The sequence below is a fragment of the Pholcus phalangioides genome, unplaced genomic scaffold (assembly GCF_987345545.1).
Source record: "Pholcus phalangioides strain wild (caught in Gottingen) unplaced genomic scaffold, Ppha-v1.0 ptg000016l_1, whole genome shotgun sequence".
NCBI classification, from domain to species: Eukaryota; Metazoa; Arthropoda; class Arachnida; order Araneae; family Pholcidae; genus Pholcus; species Pholcus phalangioides.
Genome location: NW_028301609.1, coordinates 5,511,912 through 5,537,529, shown reverse-complemented (window position 1 = coordinate 5,537,529; position 25,618 = coordinate 5,511,912). Strand labels below are relative to the sequence as shown.

At 35.5% G+C, this 25,618-nt stretch overlaps 1 protein-coding gene across 1 annotated transcript; it reads right to left on the bottom strand.

Moving 5' to 3' along the window:
* Nucleotides 1-1,788: 1,788 nt before the first annotated feature.
* On the bottom strand, nt 1,789-24,156 carry LOC149074922 (cyclic AMP-dependent transcription factor ATF-2-like). The gene is made up of 12 exons (XM_089245870.1): nt 23,972-24,156; nt 21,218-21,310; nt 19,930-20,026; nt 19,687-19,826; nt 18,369-18,826; nt 13,240-13,399; nt 6,857-7,039; nt 6,288-6,469; nt 4,635-4,703; nt 2,778-2,874; nt 2,437-2,545; nt 1,789-2,336 (listed from the first exon to the last, which is right to left on the bottom strand). The coding sequence occupies exons 2-12, from the start codon at nt 21,263-21,265 to the stop codon at nt 2,170-2,172; spliced, it is 1,710 nt and encodes a 569-aa protein (XP_089101996.1). The 5' UTR covers nt 21,266-21,310; nt 23,972-24,156; the 3' UTR covers nt 1,789-2,169.
* Nucleotides 24,157-25,618: the final 1,462 nt, after the last annotated feature.

Sequence of the window (25,618 nt, the reverse complement as noted above, 5' to 3'; positions counted from 1 at the left end):
GATGAACGGTTGTCAGTGAATTGTTTGTTAGTGACTTGTGTGGCAGTGAGCTTTCTGTAAATCTTTCAAATAAGGGTTCATTTCCAATTAAATCAGACTTGTGATGATGCTGCAGACCTGTGAATGTGTGTGCTTGAGGGAAGATAATTCGCCAAAGATGTCCCAAAGGTTTATTTGGCGGACAGTGTCATTCCTCATTCGCAAAAGCAATTCAAAGCAACTAAAACACCAATCCACAGACCAGTTTCATGCCATTTCTAGAGCTGTAAATACTTTCGTGATGAATAAAATTCTTGCTGACCAAATGTAAGCTTTGAATGTGTGACTTTGGATTATCCTAAGGATGTACGCTTCCTTCCACAAGAGAATGCTTGAATTAAAGATATGACTGATTTGTAAGGCAATTAATATTCTCTAAATAACATCTGTACATTGGTTTCAATTTCTGTCTCAGTTGTCAGCAGGGATGCAAATTACTTTTCCACTTATTTTTTTGTCCCTCTTCAAAATTATTTCTCCAATTGTTTTTCTGGTCCGCAAATTATTTCTCCTATTCACGATATTTATATTTTGTGCCCCAGTCCGCTAATTATCTTACCTATATATATTAATTTTTTGTCAACCCACAAATTATTTCTCCCATTCATTTATTTTTCACTGGTTTGCAAAGTATTTCTCCCATTTCTGCCGATCAGTAAAATTTTTCAACTACTTTCACCAGCCCATAGCTGTAAAAAGGTTGAAGAATACTGTTCCAGTTTATCCATCAGCAGTCCCAACTATGCACCTGAATGCATACATGCACAAAACAAGCATAGACTCACACAATAATTAATTCAGACACAACCACCTCTTCAGGGATAAAACAGCAGTAAAATTGTCTCAACAATCGACTAAAACTGTGTACGGTTAGAAAAAAGTTCCAATTATGCATCCTGATTAAGTGTTTCAGCCATCTAGGAGGTCATGCACCACAGAAATAACTTGAGTCTCTTCTTTTAGTAATGTTAAGTTATGACAGTAAATGTAACAGGCTGACCTTTAGAGAGCTGATGTTACTTTCTTAGCCTGTAGTGCATTTGGAAAGAGATTTTTCTGGTTAGGTTTGATTCTCGGCGGAAACAGCAAACTTCTTTCCCTAAGATTCATATCAGCATAATAATCAGAAAAACCTCTTTCCTAGACTGACCTTCACTCCCTCAAGAATTTTTCGGATACTCTTTGGAAAGCTTGGCTCTGCTTGTCTACTCGTCTTTAACAGCTCTTCAAGAACCACAAACATGGATTACATTCTTTTGTTACAAGCATATATGTTCTGTTTAGATTGGATAATGAAATCATTCATAAATTCAATTTCTTTAATCATAATTCATGAGAAAGAGTAATTGAATTTACTATATTATGAAATTTGGAGACGATCAAAGCAAAATATTTTCTACTACACTAGATTCAAAGCCATGCGCTTGACTTTTGAAGGGCAGTGTAATATTGGGATGAACGATGATGAACACAATCTCAAATGATAAGCCTTCAGTCAGAAAGGTAAAGAAATCAAAATGTGAAAACAACATAAATAAGTAATTCTCCTGTGTCGACAACAATAAAATTAAGTATTTCATCAGTGTGTGATTTCTCATATTAAAGTATTCAATCGTCCTATGAACCCAATAGTGTTAGAACGACTGTACTTTTATTATAGAAGCCAATGTCCTTTCAGAAAATGTGCGAAATAAGGTAAAAATCACTCTCAGAACCATCTGTTTTCAAGTGCTTAGAATTCAGATTGTTCTGTCTTTAGGAAACACTTCGATCATGAAGTTTTAATTTGTAAATAAAAAGACAATTTTCCGTGCTTAAAAGCTAATCATGTGGCAGCTTACAATTTCTGAGCAAACATATTCTCATATGTAGATACATAGCGTTTTTAATTTGAATCGATCATTGCAGAGGGTCAAAGTAGTATTTCAACAACTGATGTATAACAATATATTTTGATTGATGCCGATCGAGCATAATACTGAGAAAATGGGATCGTAAAAAATGGTCGAGAAGAAGTTTGACTGTACATGTTTAACATTAACAGAAATAAAATTCAAAAATCCAAAAAACTGCTTCAAGAAGAAATTTTTCTCTCCCAAAATTAATACTCTCTGAATAACATTACGGAGGCTAAAGTCCACTTCCAGCAGCGTAATTTGTTTGAAGCGAAGCACCACTGCTCTGGGACGAGCTACTCTCTGTATCGATGAGCTCTACACCAGAAGCATTCGCAACGCCATTGACAGATGGATGATGTTGTGGCACAGTTACATTTTCAACAGACTGTACAACATTTACTGAAATCAAGAGAGACAGAGAATGTATCAAATTGCAAATAAATGAAGCCACAGTAAATTATGATACACGCCAATACACTATTGAATGATCAATATTTACTTTGAGCTAAACCACATGCTTTCTGCTGTTGAGTTACGGGACAATCTTTGTGGGCCAGAAGCATGGTCTTGAGGGTGGCTACCTCATTCCGCAACATTGTAACTTCATGCTGAAAAACAACACCCAAAATTCTTACAATTTATCATTATTTTATCGATCAAAATAACTTATAAATCATATGATCAATGATAGAACGAATCATGAAAAAACTTTGATTCCTGGAACATCATTCCTCTGCAAGCATTCCAAAAATCAAAATGGAACATCATTGCATAAAAGTGATGCAAACTGAATCAAGTTTAATTACCGAAAAAATGGAAAATTCTGACAATTGTACTAACTTGCAAGAGCTTATTCGTTTCATTCAACTCCTCTGCTTTCTTCTCCAAAGTCTGGATCCATTGCTTTCGTTTTTGTCTACACCTGGTCGCAGCAGCTCTGAGGGAAATGAGAAAGAATTTAAAAACAAAATTATTACTCTATAACAGTGATTCCCAATGTGGGCGCTAACGCCCCCGGGGGGCGATGGAATGTTCCAGGAGGGCAGTAGAAACTACGGGTATAACATAGGATCCTATGGGTTGGATTGCGTTAGAGGGCGTTGGGAAAAAAAAATTTCCGAAGAAGGGGGCGTTGGGACAAAAAAGGTTGGGAAACTATGCTATCTATAACAAGGGTACTTTGTGCAGAGAGAGGTCGTCCCTTTTTGAATAGGTTAATGTATAAAATATAGGGCATGACACCCTTAGAAATATCTTATTTAAATCATGCGAGAACCAACAATGAACTGGAAATATCTGGCGCACAAGTGGATAGTCAAAAACCCTTGATGTAACAGGTATTTATCCCAACTAGGTGCAAGGTTTCCCAAATTGTTTAAGTTCGTGGCACCCGTGACTGATCTCTATGCAATTTTTTTGCATTTACAATACGCATGCTTGGACTTTTCCTTGAGTTAGTTGCTGAGCTCAAATGCAATGTTGACAGAATAAGAAATTACAAGGCAAGCAATGGGTCAGTGGCTTGTTAGAATCCACCTGATGTATATCAAAGAAACTTGCATCAAGTCTCTTGAATCTTGCACAGTAAAAATTTGTGGTTATATTACTGCCACTACCAACCATGTATGCACCTCATACACATTCCTCTACAGAATTTTCTAATGCTGGAATATGCGTATATTTGTTGCAAACCTAACGTGAAGTTTGCTTCTATGTAATGCAGTCATATACCGCTCATCTGCCATCAATTTTTCTAACTATGAGTGAAGTGTAATGATGGAATAATTGTACTGTTGTAGGCCTGATGCTCTCTGTGGCAAGACTTTTTTAATGGGGAGATGGGCTTGCATTTGCACTTCGAAGTTGGGAACCACAAAAAACCAACTTCAGCAAACCACCACTGTGGTGACAGTGGGGCTTGAATCTGTGTCCTTGCAATGCGAGTCTATCACTATGACCACTTGCCACTTGATCACCACAGCAGCGGTTATATCACTACCAGTAAAAACAGGCATGTCCCTTGACAAGCACAAATGCGGCAAACGTGAGCCCCTAGCACACATTAGTTGGAAATCACAGACATGTAACTAGTACCAATGTAATGAAATGATGAATCTATCTGCTAATTATATTTTGTAGTTTTAATACAGTTTGTCAGAGTATCTTGGGGCACCCCTTACCGATCTCACAGGCAACTAGTTTGAAAAATCTTTAAGCTAGAACATGGAGGAGTTTAAACAGCCCTCCAGAATCAGCATTGTTCTAGTCTTAAATATTTTCAGTAAATTTGAATATACAACACGATTGTGCTTTATATTTTAGATCTGTTTATAAGAAAACACAAGAAAAGTTGAGAGAGACATGTTTTTTATTCCCATCATCCATGGCACACTATTTTCTCACTTGTTGCCACCTAATAATATCTAAACTGTCACACATATGCATATATATCCTTGACTTTAAATAAGTAACAGATAGACAGTGATATCCTGAGTTACTCTTGAGAAGGAGGGGGGGGGGGGAATTTCTCTTCTAAAATGTTGACATCAAAAGTGTCTAATTGAAAAAAAAAATTTTAGGACTTGAAATTTTTTTTTTTTTGTGACTAAATAAGGATGCAAGTTGAGGCGTTACTGCATTATGTTTTTTCAAATGCTCCTAAGTAGAATTGAAAAAAAAATCTATAAATCGAATCACCTGTTTCTTTCCAATGATTTTTTGCGCTTGACTTCTGGATCCTCGAGAAGCTCTCTTCGTCGTCTTTTTCTAGGTTGAAGGGGGACAAAATACAATCAGATAAAAACTCCTACACATAGTTTTATATTGATGCATGAACTTTTTTTTTGTAAATACACAGAAAAAGAAAGAAGAAATATGTTTTTTTTTACAGAGTGTCATCATCTTACAACTGGTTCTAAAAGACAAGTTTTAAAAGCTAATTCGGACGTAAATTTATATCAATGACCATTATTTTATGCTCCATATTTACTGGCTCATTAGATGAACAAGCATGAACATGGCCTTATTTAGGAAAATGCAGCATGTGCAGCAGCTGAACTGGGTGGGTGAAAAATCTGAAAATTTTTTAGCATTAGTTTTTGAAAATGATGCTGAGATTGGGTAGGGCAGGAACGTAAGAGATCCTTGGCTTTGGATATAAAAGATCATCTCTATTTTTGCATAACTGAGTAACGGTTTACAAGTGGCTTGCAGAACGAGCAAAATTTTTTAAACAAATTTTGAATTGATAAACAAGGGTGTCTAACAATACCAGCAAACATTTCAAAGATATTTCGTCTTGATGAACTAGCACTATTTTGCAATACAAGTAGTACATGTAAAGCCTCCTAGCTGAGAAGCAGTCTATAAGGGAAAAAATCAGATTCACACATTGTCTACAGCAGGGCCGGAACTATAAGGGGGGGGGGTAAGTGCCCCAGGTGGAAAAATTGGGGGGGGGGGCAATTTTAGGTGGGAATAAAGAAAACCGTTATAAAATTATCAAATTTTGAAGTTGTGGGGGCAGCAAAATAATGTTTGCCGGGCGGCAAAAATTCTTGCCCTGATCTACAGAACGGCACTTTTGATCCCAACTAAAACACTGGTTTCCTTTCTCTCACTGTAGGCAGGGCCGCAACTAGATGCTTGGTCAGCCGAGCAAGTATACATTTTGGCACCCCCTCATAATGTTGGAGAGATTAAAGAGTGAAATTTGTGCCCCTTCTAGTACAGCGCCCGGGGCACCAGACCTGCCTGCACCCCCCCCCCCCCCAGTGGCGGCCCTGACTGTAGGCAAGTTCATTCCAATGAGTTTTGGGGTCAGGTTCAAGCATCTCATGGAGCTCCTTACATTGTTTTAATGAAAGACAAAGTAGAAAAATATATAGCATGCTACCATGCATATTAATGAAAATCTTCAATAGTTTAACTTAGGCCTCTTACAAGGAATTGTGGCCCGATTTGTAGAAACACCATTGACTATGGGAATGGTGTTCTTCATCACAGGAAATACTCAAGCCTTCACCATAAAATAAGTACAAATATAATAATACTGAAATAAATCAACCCATTGATTTATTTGATGTGATTATATTTTTACTGAACCATGATTCTTTTCAAAGATAAAGTGCAGGGCTACACTTTATCTTTGAAAATAATTGTGGTTGGCATCAGGGAAACTGTCAGGGAATGAATCATTTGATTTTTTTCTGCTGCTTATGGGGGAAAAAGTTCACTTCTTAAAATTAAAGCATTCATGTGCCTGATTGATGGACAAATTCTGAGAAGTATAGTATAGGTATTAGGTTAATATTAGATATTAGTATAGGTTTTTGGGGAAAAAAAACTTACCCTCCTGTTTGAGAGTTTTGAGAGCTATGAGGCGAAGATGGTGGAGACTCACTCAAACTGTTATCAAACTGAGGCATGGCAATGTGTGATGCTGATGGCAGCGGGAGTTTTGGAATGGAGGATGAATTTGTATTGCTAATACTTGGACTGCTTCGAGAGCCAGAAAGAACTTCTTTCAATCTCTACAAAATAACAAAGAAACAAAAAATAATAAAGTTCCAAATCAACGTTTTTTTTAAGTGCTATTACACTGTTAAAAAAAAAGCAAGATGAATTGGACACATCTTTTCATAGCAAACTTGGTGTTCATTACTTGTTTTTGAACTTACAAGTCAAACATTTGTTAGCATATTGAAGCATTTTCAATGAATACTGTTCGTCATAACTTCGATCACTCTCTATTAAAAATATTGCTGCATCAAATTATAAATTACCAGCAGTGAGGAAATGAACTCATTTTTACATTTGCTATTCCCAAAATGCATATAAAATAACAATTACTGGGAACAAAACCAGCATTTTATATAAAAATTACAATGATTTGTTCACATGCTGCATAAACCAATTACCTTCTTCACCAGCGATTGTGAAGTTGTTGTTCCGGCATTTCCACCAGAAGAGACTATTGTCGCAGCACTGGCACCCAACGTAGCTTGGGGAAGCGTGACAACAGCTGGAATTTTGACTGGCATAGTTTGACCATCAGGAAGCCTTATTATGAGCTGAACAACAGGTGCGGCAACAGTCAAACCCTGCCAAATTTTAAATATATTTATTTATATTTCAAATAATTAAAAATAAATAAATAAAACATCACATGCAAAAATAAAACAACCAAGGGGACTTTGGTCCCACACTGGTTGCTACAATTAAAATGTTTGTATATGTTAAAATTATTACAATATGTTTGTTACAAATCATGGCAAATAAATAAAAATAAAATAATTGCAAAAAAGTAAAAATATTACACATTATTAACTGTTTAAAGGCCAATGTTTCATAAATAGAACAAAGTTTTTATTTACAAAAATATCAGATAAAAACTGGTTCAAACATTTCCGGTTTTTTATCGTATACTAGCTATAACACCCGGCGCTGCCCAGGTTTTCTTCAATTAGGCTTTTTGGATCATGCGATATCTCCCTCTTGCTTTGAGGGACATGCTAACCGTGTCTAAGTTAACCAATATGGCGACTTCCTGCGTGACTCATGAAAGAACCAAATCTAGATTTAAAGAAACGTAGAAATGAATATTTCTTTTCCTTTTTTAAGGGCGCTAAGTATTTCGATTCCCTTCCCTCCTATGAACTTCAAGTTATCCATCTCTGCCTATTTCAGCTTCCAAAAATAATTAAAGCTGTGGAATTTCTTCGATGTGTTTTACGGGCCAATAAGTAATTTTAAAAAACATCCTAAACTATATGAATTTATGAAGTTGAATATTAAAAGACAATACAGACACATTTTCATTTTCGAGCTTGAGAAGATATAAATAAAAAGTTGAAATCAATTTTATTTCAATTGAATATCCAACTCAAAAGTAGGTCCGGCTAATTACTTTATATTTAATCTCCTGGGCTTCGTATATCTCTAAGGGTGGTATTCACCGACATGGTTTAAACCTGTAGTTACAATTTTTTGATAAGAGATCGACATGGATTGGTTAAATTCAGGGTTTTAACCAATCTATGTTGATCTCTTATCCAAAAATTGTAACTACAGGTTTAAACCATGTCGGTGAATACTGCCCTAAGCGAACTCAATATTTCAAAAATCTAGAATTCAATAAAATTTTTAAATATGACATGAATGTCGCTCTCCACTTGTTAATACAAGATATACGGAAGACTGGATGTTGTGAAGATATTTATTATTTGAGATGTTAATTTTTTTTTTTTTTTTTCCTGAGATGAGTTTTTTCCTTCCTTAAAAAAAAAAAAAAAAAAATTAACATCTCAAATAATAAATATCTTCACAACATCCAGTCTTCCGTATATCTTGTAAAATTTTTAAAATTATTGATGTGGCGGAAAACCCCCACCAAATTTCCGTATTTCTACAGTAAAATCGGCAATTTTAACACTGATTTCTATGGGGATCATCCTTTGCCTGCCCCTCAAAGTGATGCTGATAATGATTACAGCATCTATTCAGAAAGTATCATTACTGGGAGGATTGGAAAAGTGGCAAACCATTATAAAGGCATATACACATCTGAAACGCATTGCTAGGGAACCATGGTAATCAAAGTAAACGTTCGGAAAGTGATTGTTGAGGCCAAAAAACCATTGTTGCCCGACAGTTTTTTGCCTATTTGGGGCATTTGCCCTGCTCTGGCGAAATTTTAAAGTATCCTATCGTTTAAGACGAGTCCCATTTGGTATATATGTAAAATTTGGTGACGATCGATCTAAAATTGTAGATTTGTATATAGAACATACACACATACAGACAGAAAATCAATTTTATATACATAGATAGAGGAGAGTTCAGAGTATTTTTTGAAATAAATTGGGAAACTTCAGGTTGATACAAAAATTTTTGACAGAATTTTGAAATCTGACATTTCTTGGGCATTTTTCCCCATTTCGATTAAAATTCGCCAAAATTTCAATTTTGAAGTAAATTGAAAATTATTTTGTGTGTTTATACCACTTAATATATCAATCAAAGTAAATCAATTAGTTTCTTTGTACTGTTAAACGTTAAAGAGCTACGCGTGTTCAAAAATGCATGTTCCATTTATGGAACATTGGCCTTTCAAGGGAGCGGGATTCTAGGTATATCTAATGTGCAGTGCGCTGCTTCGATTTTCCCGTTCGAACCCAAGGGTGTTGTCATCGTTCGACATGTGTATAGGGGCTAATTCTGGGTAATATGACACAGAGGAATGTGCTCTCTGGGATGGATTGTTTATATTGGGTGAACACTTTTGTATTCTTGCATTCTTAGAAATGTATGTTTTAACGAACTGCAGACTAATCAAACCGAGGTCGACAGTCCTAGATAGCCTTGTTGTGTTCAGCTGAGTGTAACCATATAAAAAAAGGATATCTCACATTAGAAGCTGTAGGATATTTAGAAACTCTTTCAGATTCTGAATTAGATGCAGATGCATGCCAATTACGTGCTAATGAAAATGAACATCATGAATGAAGATGATATTGTTGAAAATGATCTAAGATCAACGGTTCCAACTGATGTAAGTGAAATGTTAGCTAATTTTGCAACAACGAGGATGAGGTGTTAGAAAACTCCTGAAATTTGTTCTTCAAAAGATGTAGGGCAGAAAAAAAAAGGAGCAAAACGTAAGTGCAACACTCAAGTTTCAAGAAAAGGCAAAACAGTTTTGAGCAATCCGAAAAAAAATTATTGCATGGAATAAAAAAGTTCTTTTTAGAATCTGAGCAAAACCTCATCTCTGGATTCCATTGGAAAAGATTTGCCATATGATCATTATAGCACGTTGGAAAATTCCTTCAGAGTTGCAAGAAGCGGATCTTATTTCGCATATGGAATTCCGAAGGACAATGAACCTTCTACGAAGGAAGCAGGGGTTAATCATCTAGGTCCATGTTGTCAACTGAAAAAAAGATGTCAGGTCACCTGATTATATTGTGTCTGCGACACAAGGACGGTGTGCGGTTTGCCAAAAAATGTGTATAAATGCTACCAATGTAACAAATGGTTTTTTTTCTTTTATAACTCTGACATTAGAAAAAATTTTGAATTTTCTGCACTCATTTTTATGTCAAAAAAGCCAGTGTGTGTTACGAATTTGAATTTATAGTAGAAAATAAAAAATTTTGCGTGATAACTGTACTCCAGAAATAAATAATCGTGAGAATATAGGCGATACCACTTTCTGCTTTCACCACTCCCCAAGTCCCAATGTTCCATTTATGGAACATCGTGGAAAACAAAGAATTTTTTTTTTCTTCAAATTTCAAAGTTGATCTATGTTTATTCTAAATTTCAAAACAATAAGTGACTTTGTTCATAGTTCGGCCTTTAAACAGTTAAGCTAATAATAAAGTAAGAAAGAAAAAAAACAGGAAACAAAAAGGTAAGTAAATTTTAATAATAAGTGGTGGCAAGATATATACAGTTTGAAGTGAATAATAAACATGTAACAGGGTTGAAGGTGCTGTGACGCTTATGAAATATAAGAACACGAATTAACATATGCATGATACAATGATGTATATCCATGCCAATGTATAGCTTCCAACTTTTGAAAATGAAAATTGGAGAGATTTTCGCATAAATTTTATACTAAAGCCACTCCCTAATAAATACAAAAAGGATTTTTCTAAGTACAATAGGGATTTTCCACTTATAAAAGTTAAAGCATAGGGAATAAAATCCCTACTCAAAAACTGAAGTCAAATAAAATAGGGGTTTTACACACATGGAAGTTAAACCCTTGGAAATAAAATCCCTACGCAAAAAAGAAGTGAAATTGGAGGCCAAAACTTCAATGGTGATGTAAAAAAAAAATATTGTGTTCAATTCAAACGATATGAACAAACATTCTGCACAAATGACCCCAAAATCATCGGAAGATGAAGGAAAAAAAAAAGCACCAATTTTTGAAAGAACACTGACTTTTTGTGACACTTGTTTGATGGTTTTTTGATTTCACATGGGTGATGATGTCAGCCTTTCCACTATGAAAGATGTTTATGTCCGTAACACAACTTATACAAAAAGAAAAAGAATAAAATCTTTAAAATTGATTAAATATTATTTTGCTTATCAGTATTCGTGTTTTGTTATCACACGTACGTAACTTTAACAAAAGAGAAAGTTTTGACCACATGCATGCCACTATAATCTGCAATTATTATCCAGCTGGACTATTGGCTGCTAAGCTATTTCCCTGCATGATAAGACAAACCACTTTTTATTATACCATCAGGGGGTTTTGTAAAACTTCCTTAAAAAAGGAATTTCCCACTATTCCCCCATTTATGACATGTGACCTCATTTCGAAAGGGGGAAAAAAACAGAGGCAAAAGACTTTTTGACCCACAAGAAATTCCTTACGGATTGCTTTCAGAAGTGGGGATTCTTTTCAAATGAAGTAGGGAATTTTTAGGGACAATTAGGGATGTTTTGTAATTTTCGCAAAAAGTCGGGAGATCGAGAGATGAAGCTAAAATTCGGGAGACTTGGCAGCTATGCCAATGCAATGCACATATAATTGTCTATGTTTTGTAAAAAAAAAAAGGGTATGTTATTGACGACATTTTTTGAATAGAAGAATTTGAATCCAGAATACAATCTATACATCACAATAAATTCAAAGATACATGTAAGGAAGTACTGATAACACAGTGGAGAGACTCCTAAAATTATCCACTGAGTTATGCAGATTTTTTTTTTTAATTTTAAAAAAGATCTTTATATACAGGGTGCCTATAATTAATTTTGGTGTGTTCTGAGCTGTCTATAGCATTCATAACCCATCAGGATAACAACAACTATAAGGACAGCTAAATGGAAAAAATATCTGAAGCCCTTTTAAAGACAGAAAATCTCACACATAGCCTTTGGCGTGGAACAGGGTTTAAGCTACGGTCACATTTTTCGCAAAATGCAAAAAAAATCATAGAATGCGAAAAAAGTAGTAGCCACTTTTGCAAAAAATACATACAGGAGGTAAGAAACGAGTAGACATTCAATCATCAATCATTACATTACCATTGTAGCATTTTGCTAAAGCTTTCCCCCCCCCCCCTCATTTTCGTTTTTTTGCGAAAAGAATTTTTTATCCAGCTAAAACCTGGCGTGGAATCATGTTCACGCTAGTTTCACCAGCAAAGCATGTTCGTGTAAACTCAACGTCATAGTTTTTAGTGAAGAAATAAGAATAGAAATGGTTCCACTGGAGATTTTTAAATATTCTGCCATGAAACTTCAGCACTGATATCTCTTTTAGGTCAGCAATTTGTTCAAAGACCAATGATGTAAGTCGAAAAAGATGCAAATCCAGGTAAATGTTTTCATTGATATATCACCGTAAGAATGACGTAAGTATGCAAATTTCATTTATTCGTTCTTATCTTTTCGATGTGACTCTTGTGTAAAATATTTCCATTCTAAGAATGTAACATCAGAAGCTGTCATGATTTGCTTCAAAGTGTATCCAATTGAATAAAAAAAATCATTTTTAGGATGAGGTGATGTAAATATAAGATGACGTAAGACGGAATGTTACTTTAGTCAGTTGCATGTCATGTTTGCAAAAAACATTAACATACAAAGCATGCACTTATGGTGAATGTCAGAACTGATCATTTTTTTCTTCCAATTTCTTTCCAATCCCTTTCATTAAGATGTTCTCGAAGGTTCATAGCTTTCTGATGGGTAGTTGAGGCTGTAGACGGCTCAAAACATATCAACTTTAAGGGAAGGTGCAAACTGAGCTACATGCAGTGTTTGCAAGTGAACCAGAGGTGATCGTAATGATTCCAACATGCCCCATGTGTAGCAAGGAGATGCGCATATTGGAACAAAGTTCATTCATGAATTGAAGGGTAAACGTGATCGATGTTGTAAGTGCCAAAAGAAGAAAAAGTTGGGGAATCGCAAAAAAAAAGAGTTTTCACAGCCCATAGAGACATTCACATTTGCGACCTTTTTACTGAATTTTTCAGCACTTGCAGCATTTACCATTTTTATCCTTCAACAGTCTTGGATTGCAAGCAACAGCATTTATTTTTCTGCAAAATTACTGAAAATTCAACTAACATTTAAACTTTGCAATCAACCGAATTATAACACAAAATCAAATTGAATTGACTACAAAAAAAAAGGGGGGGGAGAAAAAGTTTAGAAGTGAGAGCAATAAACATGTTTTCAGAGTCGGAAAGAAGAATCAGCACACTGTTAAAAATGCAATAATGGCATTCAAAAGACATGAATGCATAATATATGACAATTTTACCTGCAACAATGGCTGTTCTGTCACTAGAGGTTTAGGTTGATCTGCAACGACAGACATTTGAGTCACAGAGGAACTGAGAGTTGGCGTATCTCCAGTTGTACATCTCGTGACAACTACAGCAGTTGGAACACATGTTGCGGTATTTTTTGCTATGCTACTTCTGTAACAAAAGACAATTTTATTTTGAACATAAGAATTTATTAAAAACAAATATTTGCTTGTTATCACTATTTTTTACACACCCCATGATCAGTTTATTCACCAAAAGCTAATAAAACCAGAGGCATCAGAAGTGTTACAAACTGTGGGTGCTTGGCTTGAGCTTTATATGGCAATTTTTTCTATTTCTGAATAGAATTCTGGGTGGGTGCTCAGACCAGTTGTACAGAATACTATGGGTGCTTGAGCACCCACTGCACAGTGCCGTCTTAACGCATGGGCCTACCTGGGGACTGCAGGAGAATAGGGGCTTCAGAAAAGTGAGTAGTTGCATTTTTGACAATTTGCCAGGTAGGGCCTCAGAAAAATCACCTGGCCTGTGATGCTCTTAAGACGCCCCTTTCACTGCATTCCTAGGCCAGGATCCGATGACATTGAATAAGACCATGAACTACAGTCTATAGCTGTCTGAATGATAATTGAACAGTTTGGTGCCCTAACCAGGATTTAAACTCGCATTCGTTGAACTGAAGATTAGAGATATATTCATACATGGAATTGATTTCCTCTGTGTGTGTTCCTCACGTGAATCTAAAATTCTCTACAGATCTTTGCCAAACTTTGCATGTATACCAATAGGAACCGAATTGAAAGATAGGCTACTTTGAAAGTTCATCTCAAATCTGGGAAAATGCCTCAAATGGTCAAAAAGACTGTTGGGCAACAATGGTTTGTGGCATTAAAAAATGACTTTTGGAATGTTTAATATGACTACTGTAGTTCCCCAAACAATGCATTTCGAGCATGTATATTCCTTTACAATGGTTCGTCACTTCATCAATGCTTCCAGTATACAGACAGAACCCACGGAGAGAACCTGAGCAGCGCCAGTTATTTTTGGTAGTCAAATCAATAAAATAGAAAGGGGTCACAGTCCCTGGATATAGGAGGGGGACGAAGGTATAGGCAAAAAAAACTAGGAAACAACTGATCCAACTTATATTTTTCAATGCTTGATGATAGTAAATGCATTAGCACAGCCATTAACATGTTGATCTGCCAACTGGTCAATTTCAACTGATAAATAAAATAACCTTATACAGTGGAACCTTTTATAATGGACACCTCCTGTTAACAGACACTTTTTTGAATTTAGTCAATGGGCTTGAATGCATTTTACTACCTGTTATTGGACACTTCCCCTTTAGCATCCCAAGGGTGTGCCCTATTGAGAGGTTCCACTGCACAATGATATGAATGAAGCTATTTTACAGCTGATTATGTCAAAAAATCTCACCACAGCAAGAAACAAATATTAAAACCATTTAATTGCAAGTATAAGATATTCATTCATTACCAGTTTCGCCTCTAGAAGATTGATGGCAGCACCTGAACACATACATGTATTAAAAACATTGTTGGTTAAGGTCCCTACACACGCTCAGTTATACCTGCGCAGTTATGCCTGTACAGTCCAACTGTACACGCATAACTGAGCGTGTGTAGGGGCCGTCAGTTGACCTGCGCAGGCGACCTGAAGGGAATGGTTTTTCGATTCGGTATAACTGTACAGTTATGCCTGCGCAGGTATAACTGAGCGTGTGTATGGGCCATCAGGTATAACTGTGCAGTTATTTTTTCCCGCTTTCTTATATTCGCCCTTCTTTCTTCCCTCTTCTTTTTTACTGATAATTGTAATAGAACAATAATAACTGAATAACTTCTTTTGGAGAGGGATTCCATTTAATTTGAAGAAATTTTTCTAATGGCGTAATTTTCACGATATTTATTTTCTTACAATTTCATATCGAATAAAAAAATCGAAATAAAATTTTAGAAATATTTCGACCATTGTTAAAATTCGCAATTTCATTTCTGAAATCACTCTTTTCAATAAATTTGCCCGAAATTATGCACCGAAACACACAAACTCTGTATTCAAATAATGTGCTATGACTATTAATTGTTTATTGATTATTTAGAAAAGAGGTTTTTAACCAGGGTTCTTGGAGATTTTAGAGGCCCCGTATATAACGTCAGATTATTTTAGTATTCTTTCACATGTAGTTCCTTTAGAAATCAAGATTCCTAGAAATCAAGCAGGTGTTTATACGAGTCAGTTAATGTTTGCAATTTCAAACGCCGGATTCCCACTCCTTTCTTGACCGAAAACCAGCAAGCATCAACGGGACAAAAATCACTCACGGGAAAATAATAAATTTATTATTTTCTTTTACATGTAATTCTTAATGAATCTCATTGAATTTGTTTTTTGAGCACATCTTGTCAGATTGCAACGAATTTCAACTTTCAGCTCAAACATTGAAAGAAAAAATTCAGATGAAATTACGCTAGTTTTAAACGTAAGAAAACAATCGCAAAATTCTGAGAGAGAGATACGATTGATAATATAATTGTGTCATATATTGAGTAATACTATTAATATACATACCATAAGTCAATTTCGAATTGACTCGAATTAATCTTAAGAGGTCGCGCGAAAAATGCATTGTTTTCTTTCAAAGAAAAACACTATGTGAGTTACCATAAAAATTTTCCAAGTCAAATTTTTTTTTTTTAAATCGACGCTATCGCGGGAAAAAAATGCTATCAAACGATGCTGGAGGAGCATGTATCCCTTATCCGTATATTCAGAGGAGAAACGATGCTTGTTTTCGTAGACAGTTGAAGCTCGTTACAACAACCTCACGTTATAGCGATCATTCACCAATCTTTGCACCACATTACCCGTTTTTTTCTTTTTTTTGAGTCAATAACTTTCAGTGCCATAACCAATCCAACTACACCCAAAGCATCATCTGTGGAAATCATACTAGAAAATTCCGAACTTTGTAGACTATGTGAAAAAATCCGAACTGATCAAAAGACCTCGAAGACAGATATCGAAGAACGAAAATATCCCCACAGATTGCCTAGAACCGGTTCCAGAAGCTTCGCCTGCACAGGTATAACTGAATGGTGTGGATGCATCGAACCGTTCAGTTATGCCTGCGCAGTTATGCCTGTACAGGCATAACTGAACGTGTGTAGGCCCCTTTAGGGTCGCAATAATTAATTTTCATACAGTCACCTCTTTGAAGGTAAAATGGTAGTATATTGTCCCTGTACAAGAGATATGGTTGGTAGAGATATAGTCAGTAGATAGAGAGATTGATAAGACTCTACCAACCATAGTAGTATGGTTGGTAGAGTCTTGTGTACGGAAAACTGATGACAATTCACAACCATGCAATTCATCAAAAGGAAAATTAATCACTGAGGAAATTCACTGACAAACAATTCATCGACAAAGTGACATAGTGACTTTGTTGACATATAGGCTATAACTCGACCACTGAATCGCTCACTCACTGTCTTTCATACTGTCATTCACCCACTCACATGGTCACTCATAAAAACAGACTCACTCAATCAGTCTGCCACTCATATGGCCACTGGTTCGATCAATCAGTCATTCACTGGTCGATCACTCAATCACTTCCCTACTAACTTGGTCACTCACTCGGTAACTTATCCATTCACTGGTTCACTCATATGCTCACTCATCACTCACCTGCTTGGTTAATCATATGGTCATGCACTCAATCATTCATTCACTTGGAAACACTTCCACTCACTTGATCACTGATACGATTACTCACTTAGCCACTCATATGATCACTCACTCAGTCATTCATACTACAACTTCACCAAACACCAACTATGGCCATATCACTATATTGCAATTTACTGTCATTAATGAGATGGGTTGGAAATGAAGGCGCTGTCTATCGGTGGTTGTCTCAAGTTCGTTAGGAAACATATCTTATCTATACCCTCCCTTGAGTTTGAACCCGGGACAGAGACAGGAACCTTCACTGTGGTTGACAAGCATCTTACCACCACACCACTTGGGTCCCAGTCATTCATACTGACACCCATTAGCTTATTTGATAGCTCATCCACAAACTAACTCAGTCACACATTAACTCAGTTGCTCAATCACTGGTGACAAACTGTCTGTGAATTGTTCGTCAGTGAATTTTTCAGCCCCAGTTGCCGTTTTGTATCAAGAGATAGTATTTTTTCGTCCTGAAATATACTGAGAAATTGAATTTTCTGGATGTTATGCCAAAACTGATATTTGGAAAGAAAAATGATTTGTCTCCTCTGGGAATCAAACCCAGATCCCCTTGCATACCAAAAAAATATCTCTTCATACAAAATGCCAACTGGGATGAAAATTGCTGTAGTTAAGGGAATCTGATATGACTCCACTCAGCACTTCACGCTACTAATGCGTGTTATAAAAAATTGAAAAGTGTGTGTCTGGTGTATTGGTTAACGCACTTGCCCGGTATGCAAGGGGACCTGGGTTTGATTCCCAGAGGAGACAAATCACTTTTCTTTCCAAATATCAGTTTCGGCATAAGGGGCCATTCAAGTATTATGTAAGCAGATTTTCACCCCGTCAGCAAAATTTTGTCAGCAGCTTAGAATGTTCCACATCTTCAAAAAGGGGTGATTGATGATGTAAGCAACCTTCAACCCCCCCCCCTTGTCATCAAAAGCCAGCAAATCCGAAAACCCCCTCCCCCTTGATGCTGATGTAATACTTGAATCACCCCTAACATCCAGAAAATTCAATTTCTCAGTATATTTCAGGCCGAAAAAATACCATCTCTTCAGTGATTTTTCCTTTCAATAAATTGTTTATCATGAATTTTTCATAAATCTGTAAAGTAAAAGTTGATATGTAGGCCTGCACAGTGAGAAGAGGGAAGATATCGAGAGTTTGCTTCTGCATGAAAAATATGGCGTCATGAGTTAAGGCAATCATTAATATTGTAGGAGATTTACAGCTTACAATCCTGTGAAACTTTCAAAATATTCAACCTTTAAACAAAGCGTGTGACTTCATTCCATCTCCAAGAACATATATCACATGTATACACTACAGCTCTACTTACATGGAGGTTATAACAGGAGTTTGCACCACAGTACTGTACACAACAGATTCAATAGCTGTATCTTTCGAAGCATCACTGCCAGCACTAGTAACGAGACTGTCTTGCACGACTGGGGAGGATGATGATGATGATTTTGATGAGAGCAAAGAATGAGCAGATGTGTTGGAGAGATTTCGCTCTGATCTTATACCAGAGTCATTATCCGAAATATTATTGCTAATTTTATTCTCAACTTGAAGAGCAAGTTGATCATCTTCAGAAAATGGTACGGTCTGTAAATTTGCCTCGGCCTGTATATTGCTTTCTTGCATTTTCCTGAATGATTTCTTTCGTAGTATGACACTTGTCTCATGCCTGGAGGCATGACCGAGAGAGATGTCATGGTCATTAGTTAATGTGATGGATGGTGTATTGAGCGGTTCAGTATCCGACACATTAGAAAAGAGTAAGTTGGATGCCTATAAATAAACAAATGAGACATACAGTGAAAATCCTATGTAACAATAATTGTCTATAATGATATGAATCTCTAGACAGAATACACACAGACAGAGTATTACCTATAATGATGAATTCTTTATATTGATATGTTTTCTCCGGTACAGTTATTCAAGAGTTTCACCTTATAGTATTGAAATTGGCATGGTAAACACATTAAATCTCAGTAAAAATTAAATTCAATTTATGGTATTTGAAAGAAAAAAAAACACATAAACACTGATTTCTAGGAGAATAAGTAACATGAATGAATGCTCAGGACTCTGCCATCAGGCTTATCCCCAGCCTAGCTTTGTGGCTGAGTCTGGAACACAGAAAGAGCAACAGTATGAAAATTGAAAGTCGCTCCAAAATCAGTGATTCACCCAAAATAACTGATTTTCTAAAAAAAGAACGACAAGTTCCAAGTGAGGAAATCCCAGGATTTGATGAATTTGTTCAGCCTATTAAATTGCTTCAATCAGACAGCCTTAATTTCTTAATGTATTTTATATTTTTTTACAACTAGCAAATAGGTGTGTGAAATGAATATATTAATATTATATATTTCTATGCTCGAAAGTTCCCAAACTTATTTTATCATGGAAGAATGAATACAGATAGAACCTATTTATTTACCCTTTTGAAAATAAGCTCCCCCATTTGTTTTAAAAAAATCAGAGAATAACTCGGTAAAATAAGGGTTGAAGATAATGAAAGCAAAATTTAAAAAATAACAATAACGTACAAGGGTAGCTAACCATTATTAATGGCTTAAAAAAATACAACTTATTTTTTAAAAAAGTTTTAGAAAACATTTATTCAGAAATCAATATTTTACCTCTGGAACTTGTAACTGCCCAGATATCCCCACCAACGAATTTGCTCTTCTGAAAGTTGCATCGAAAGGATTGTCGTGTAGCTCTTGAAACAATTCTGAATCTAAATCCTTTAAGAATCTCGTGGGCGTGGGAGTATGATCTGCGAAAATGAAAATTGCAAGTTCCATTAAGCAAACTGGAAAATAGGAGAGAAAAAGGGGACATTTGAAAGAAAAAAAAATTTAATGAAGAAATAAATTTACCAAACAAAGAGCTCTTGAAGGTGGGAGTCGGGGTTAATGAAAGCGAAAGGTCGTGCTTCTTTCGGTGAGCTGCTAAATTGTCTTCATTATCGAATCTCTGGAAATATATCACAAAAATATCAGATTACAATTTGAACAATGCTTTGCAAGAGTGCGATTATTTGCTAACTTTTAGGTTCAACAGTCATTTCGGTAAGATGGCTATCGAATGATGAAATTCAAAATTATGTATTTTTCTGCGTATAACCCAAAGGCTATCAACGGAAAAAGGTGTTTTTTTAATACTGTTCTCAAACAGGATTTTTTCCTCTCAGCTAAAATCCTTTTCGTTTTAATTCCGAAATTATGAAGAATTGGAATGAAACTGCCTAATGTGTATCATGAATCATGACACGTTTTATAATTTACGGTACGTTTCATACAGATCATTTGTTAGTCTTTCGGCAGAGAAACTGTGGATACTACATTCACAGTTTCTCTGCCGAAAGAATAACAAATTATCTGTATGAAACGTACCATAAATTATAAAACATGTCATGATTCATACTAGGCATTGAAAGTAGTAATATATAATAGAAATATAATATAAATATATATATAAATATAAATAGAACTACTAGTCATTTCAAAGAAATTGACCAAGAATTTACGAAATGGATTTTTTTATGCCAGGCTCACACCTGCCTTCACCATTGCAAAAGCAGCGCTATGCATACATGAATCATAGCTGCTATTACAGTTCGATTAGGACATTGTGAATGAAGTATGGAAATTTTTTGCACAACGAAGGAGCCCTTTGATTTTCTACACAGTCTTGCAGGTTGATAACGGTAAATTATAAGAGAAAAATGAGCCTTGTTCAACTTTAGCTTTAAAATATGAGAAATGAAAAAACTATAGATAAAAAAAAAATTGATAACATAAACCTAAATTCTGATAACTTTAAACAAAGTTTTCCTCCATGTTACGATATTAGTCTGTTTTGCACTTTGTGAAAATAATAATACCTGAATGGTAACATTATCTACGATTCTAATAAACGGCCTCTACTGTACTAAATATTTTCACACTAATGCATGTTTTTTTAGCCTGCGGCTATACACAGGAAATGAGTTATAAAAAAGATGCTCAAATCATCATCACACACTGAATTTCGCAGAGCTAACAAAAAGAAAAAAATTTAGGCCGTAACATTTCATTTAAAAAATCAACAAAATTTGCATTGAATTTTCAAAGTTAACTTGAAATTAATGGAGAATATGAATCAAACTCGCTTAGAGCAACTTACCATCCCACAGTCATCCAAAGGACATACGAAATTTCCCTCCTCTTCCATGTCTGACAAACAGCAACTTGTTCATCGATAACACTTATATCTTTCCTAAATCAGAATCAAAAAAACATATTTAGTCTGTCATATCTGCTACAAATTTTAATGAAGAAATTCTTATCAAAGTGGGGGGGGGGACTATTGAGACGTCCAGAGAAACTTCAAGAGTAATCGGAGGCTCTCGCAGAGACGGATTTATACTATTGTCACTTGTGGGCCATAATAAAAAAGAAGCCCACACTCTAGGGATTGACAAATTGAAAAACGATTTTGGCACCAGCGAAATCTTTTAGCACCCCAGTAGCATGGTGGGAAGATGCTCATCTCTATAACCGTGAAGGTTGCTGTCACAGTCTCAGGTTCAAGCCCGGGGATGAATATAGATAAGATATTTTCCCTAATGAGTTTAAGGCAACCACTGATAAATGGCGCCTTCATTTCCACCCCAACTCATTAATGGCAGTGAATTGTAATATAGCAATACAGCCAGAGTTGGTGTTTGGTGGTCTTAGTAGCCAAAAAGCCCCCCCCCCCCTCCCCAAGTAAAATGGCCCGTTTTCTTTTCCGGGGCTTATTGATCTTTTTTCCCATGTTACTACACACACTGACAAAGTCTGAAAATTCTGTATTGCCCTCGGAAACCAATTTAGTAACCATGTATTGAAAATTTTAAGCCCCAACGTAAATTTTGTAGTCCTCATGGCAACCCCCTTTTTTTTCAAAACGAGCACAACTCCGATTTATCAACTTAGGTAGTTTACTACTGTTATAACTTGCACCAGAAGTGTGGGTACCAAACAGTAAGAATGGATATCTAGTGTGCTGTGCGTGAATTTTTCAGCGCTGCCATCTATATTTAAAATTGCGAGTGAAGTACAATGATTGAATATTTGTACTATTGTAGACCTGTTGCTTTGTGTGGTGAGACTTTTTAATGAAGGAGATTTGCTCATAACGTGCCAGGCTGTGATCATCAGTTGTCTATCAGGCAACCTGTCACCTGGGATTTGTCAAGCCCTGACCTAACCCTTCAACTAGTTAAGATGGCTTTGCCCACAATGAAAGTGAACTGCGTTGACTTTCTAGTTGTAATCATGTGCTGCTCGACAGATAATACAAATACTCAAAGCCTCATCTAGACCAGTGTTCATTATTTACTACTCATATTGCAAGATATATCGTGTTTATCAAGTCAAAATATGTTTTCCTTGTCTCACAAGACAGCGCCATTATAAAAAAAAATTCCAGTTTTGACAAAAACTCGTAAACCAAGTTACTCACAATCCAAAGTTCTACTGTGTTAAAAAATTTCATATTTTACACCATGCTTGAAATGTATTTATAAATGACATTTGTGTGCATGACATGAACACAGGACCCAACTATGAAGCTGAGTTTTTCAGATTCGACGTGCGAATGCAAGCCGGTCTCCCATATGAAAAAGTCTCTCTGCAAGAGCAAACAGACCAACAACACGACACTGACATAACATGAAAATTCAAGCATTTCTATCTTTACTTCAGCAAACACAAGATAGATGGCAGCATGAACAGAAAACAAGTACAACTCAACAACATAAATACATTAGGGCCACCACATACACTCATTCTTTCTTCGGCATGTGCCGATTTGTTAGAAATTCCGTAGAGGAATGTGTACGAGGTACATGTATGGTTAAGTAGTATAGTACCAGTATATCATCTGTTCTATTCCATGTAGATGCATGCGTGAATCATTTCGATTTATGATGTGAATTATTACACATGTGGGTGTCTTACGCAATTTCTAATGTGCATTATCCAGTGTCTTGGAAGGAGGATGAAAAAAAACAGGTGAGCAGTAAAAAAAACTTTTCTCATTTTCCTATGTTATGCGTTGGGATACAACCCTAGTGCAACGAGTCATGGCGCCAAGTTGGTACCCATAAGGTTTTAATTAAACTCAGTTTTTACTAAATTCGTATTATCTATCTACACGTGGTTAAATGATAAATCTGGATCTGGGTCTCCATGACGGTTCGATTATAATAGAGAGAGGGGAAAATGACGTTGGTTTGTTCATGACACAGTCGAATCCTGTTATAGTGAGAATCCCGCTTTTCCAACCACCAGAGCAGTTCACATAGAAACAATGCTAAATTTCTACAACAAAACGATTTCTCCAGTCTCTTGGAGTTCGTTAAAACGGGATATGACTGTATATGTCGCTCAAACTCTGGGCTCTAAATGCTAAACAACACCCTCCCAACTAATTTTTTTTTTTTTCGTGGCGTTTCCCACTTGCAAGGATTGACATCAGGGCCGTAACTAGGCTGGGGCAACCAGAACCCCGAACCGAATGGGGGGTCCCCACAAAACATGCACACTTATTTTGCATAATTTGTTCCTTTTTAAGTGGCCCTCAATAAAATGTCTGCCCCAGGGCCACGAGAAGGTACGCTACGGCCCTGACCGACATATGTCAAGCCGGAAATCCAGCCTCACGGGACTTTGTCAAGTCGTACTTTTGAATCGAGTCGCACGTGTTATTATTTGAATTTCTCTCACTCAAGGAGTTTCATTCGCGGTGTATTTAATTGACAACACGATTAGAGCGTAGGTGGCGGCCTCTCGCCTACAATGGTTATGATGATGTCTACAACGCAGTCAAGACAAACAGTGATGCAATCATCATCACTGGGTGAAGAGCACGGAAATGTCCAGCGCTACTTACTCGCGGATCCTTTCTCTTCTCTACGCGTATTTTCCACATCCCCGCGGCCGATAAAATAACATCGCTTAGGACGGAAATATTCGGCTATAACATTTAAAAAATAACAATAAAATCCGTGTGGTAAACAATTTCAAAGGCGAAATTTACAAACGTCACACAGGTTGCGCGCTTCCTTGGAAACGACTGAACGTCGTGGAAAAATAAAACCAAAACAGAAGAGATTCTAGATGCTGTGCTGACATCTAGCGACAAAAGTTAAAACATTTTCAATGGTGGCGCTTGATGTGAGTTTTTTCTTTTATCTGATGCGATGTGAATGAAAACAAGTGAATTCAAATTCAAAGATCAATTAAATTTTTAACTATTCTGAAATTATTTCTTTCTGATTTCGTTTTTTTTTATTCATTCTGTTATTTGTTTGTTAATGCTGCTATTTTTTTATTAATTCTGAATTATTATTTTTTTTTTTCAATTCAATTCAATTTTATTCATCACATCATAAAACTTATATTGGGAAAACGAAGAAAATCCATCCAAAGGATCGTTGTCGATACATACCGGTGGACACACTTTTTCCATTGTTATTTCTTTTATTGATTCTCACTCACACATACACACACAATTTTCAATTATTCTGAATTCTTTTATTCATTCTGTTAATTCTTGTATTGACTTTGAATCTTTTGAGGGGCCCTCATTCCGAATTTTTTTTCATTGTTATTTCTTTCAATGATTGTCAATTTTTAATTACTCTGAATTCTTTCTTTTATTGATTCTGAATTCTTTTATACATTCTGTTTATTCTTGCATTGACCATGAATCTTTTATTGATTCCGAATTTTTTTTCATTGTTATTTCTTTCAATGATTGTCAATTCTTAATTATTCTGAATTCTTTCTTTTATTGGTTTTGAATTCTTTCTTTTATTAATTCTGAATTCTTTTATACATTCTGTTGGTTCTTGCATTGACTCTGAATCTTTTTTATTGATTCCGAATTTTTTTTCATTGTTATTTCTTTCAATGATTGTCAATTTTTAATGGAATTCTTTCTTTTATTGATTCTGAATTATTCCTTTTATAGATTCTGAATTCTTTTTTATTGATTCTGAATTCTCTGTTTTATTGATACGGAATTCTTTCTTTTATTGATACTGAATTCTTTCTTTTATTGATTCTGAATTCTTTTTTTTTTAATGATTCTGAATTCTTTTATTCATTCTATTAATTCTTGCATTGACTCTGAATCTTTTTTTATAGATTCCGATTTTTTTTACATTGTTATTTCTTTTATTGATACTCAATTTTTTAATTATTCTGAAATTAAATTTTTTTTTTATTCTGAATTATTTCTTTTATTGATTCTGAATTATTTCTTTTATTGATTCTGAGTTATTTCTTTTATTGATTCTGAATTATTTCTTTTATTGATTCTGAGTTATTTCTTTTATTGATTCTGAATTATTTCTTTTATTGATTCTGAATTAATTTTTTTATTTCTCATTTCTAATTATTTTTTGAAATTAGTTCTTCTACTGATTCAGGTTTTTTTTCATTCATTTTGTTATTTCTTTCATTGATTCTGTATTTTCTTTTAATTCTGTTATTTATTTCATTGATTCTCAATTTTTATTGTCCTGAAATTAAT

Coding starts and splice junctions, on each gene's coding strand:
- LOC149074922 (XM_089245870.1), bottom strand. CDS start 21,265: ATGGAAGAGGAGGGAAATTTCGTATGTCCTTTGGATGACTGTGGGATG. Junction 19,827..19,929: donor CTTCAAGAGCTCTTTGTTTG/GTAAATTTATTT, acceptor TCATTTTCGCAG/ATCATACTCCCACGCCCACG. Junction 13,400..18,368: donor ACTCCTGTTATAACCTCCAT/GTAAGTAGAGCT, acceptor CTTTTGTTACAG/AAGTAGCATAGCAAAAAATA.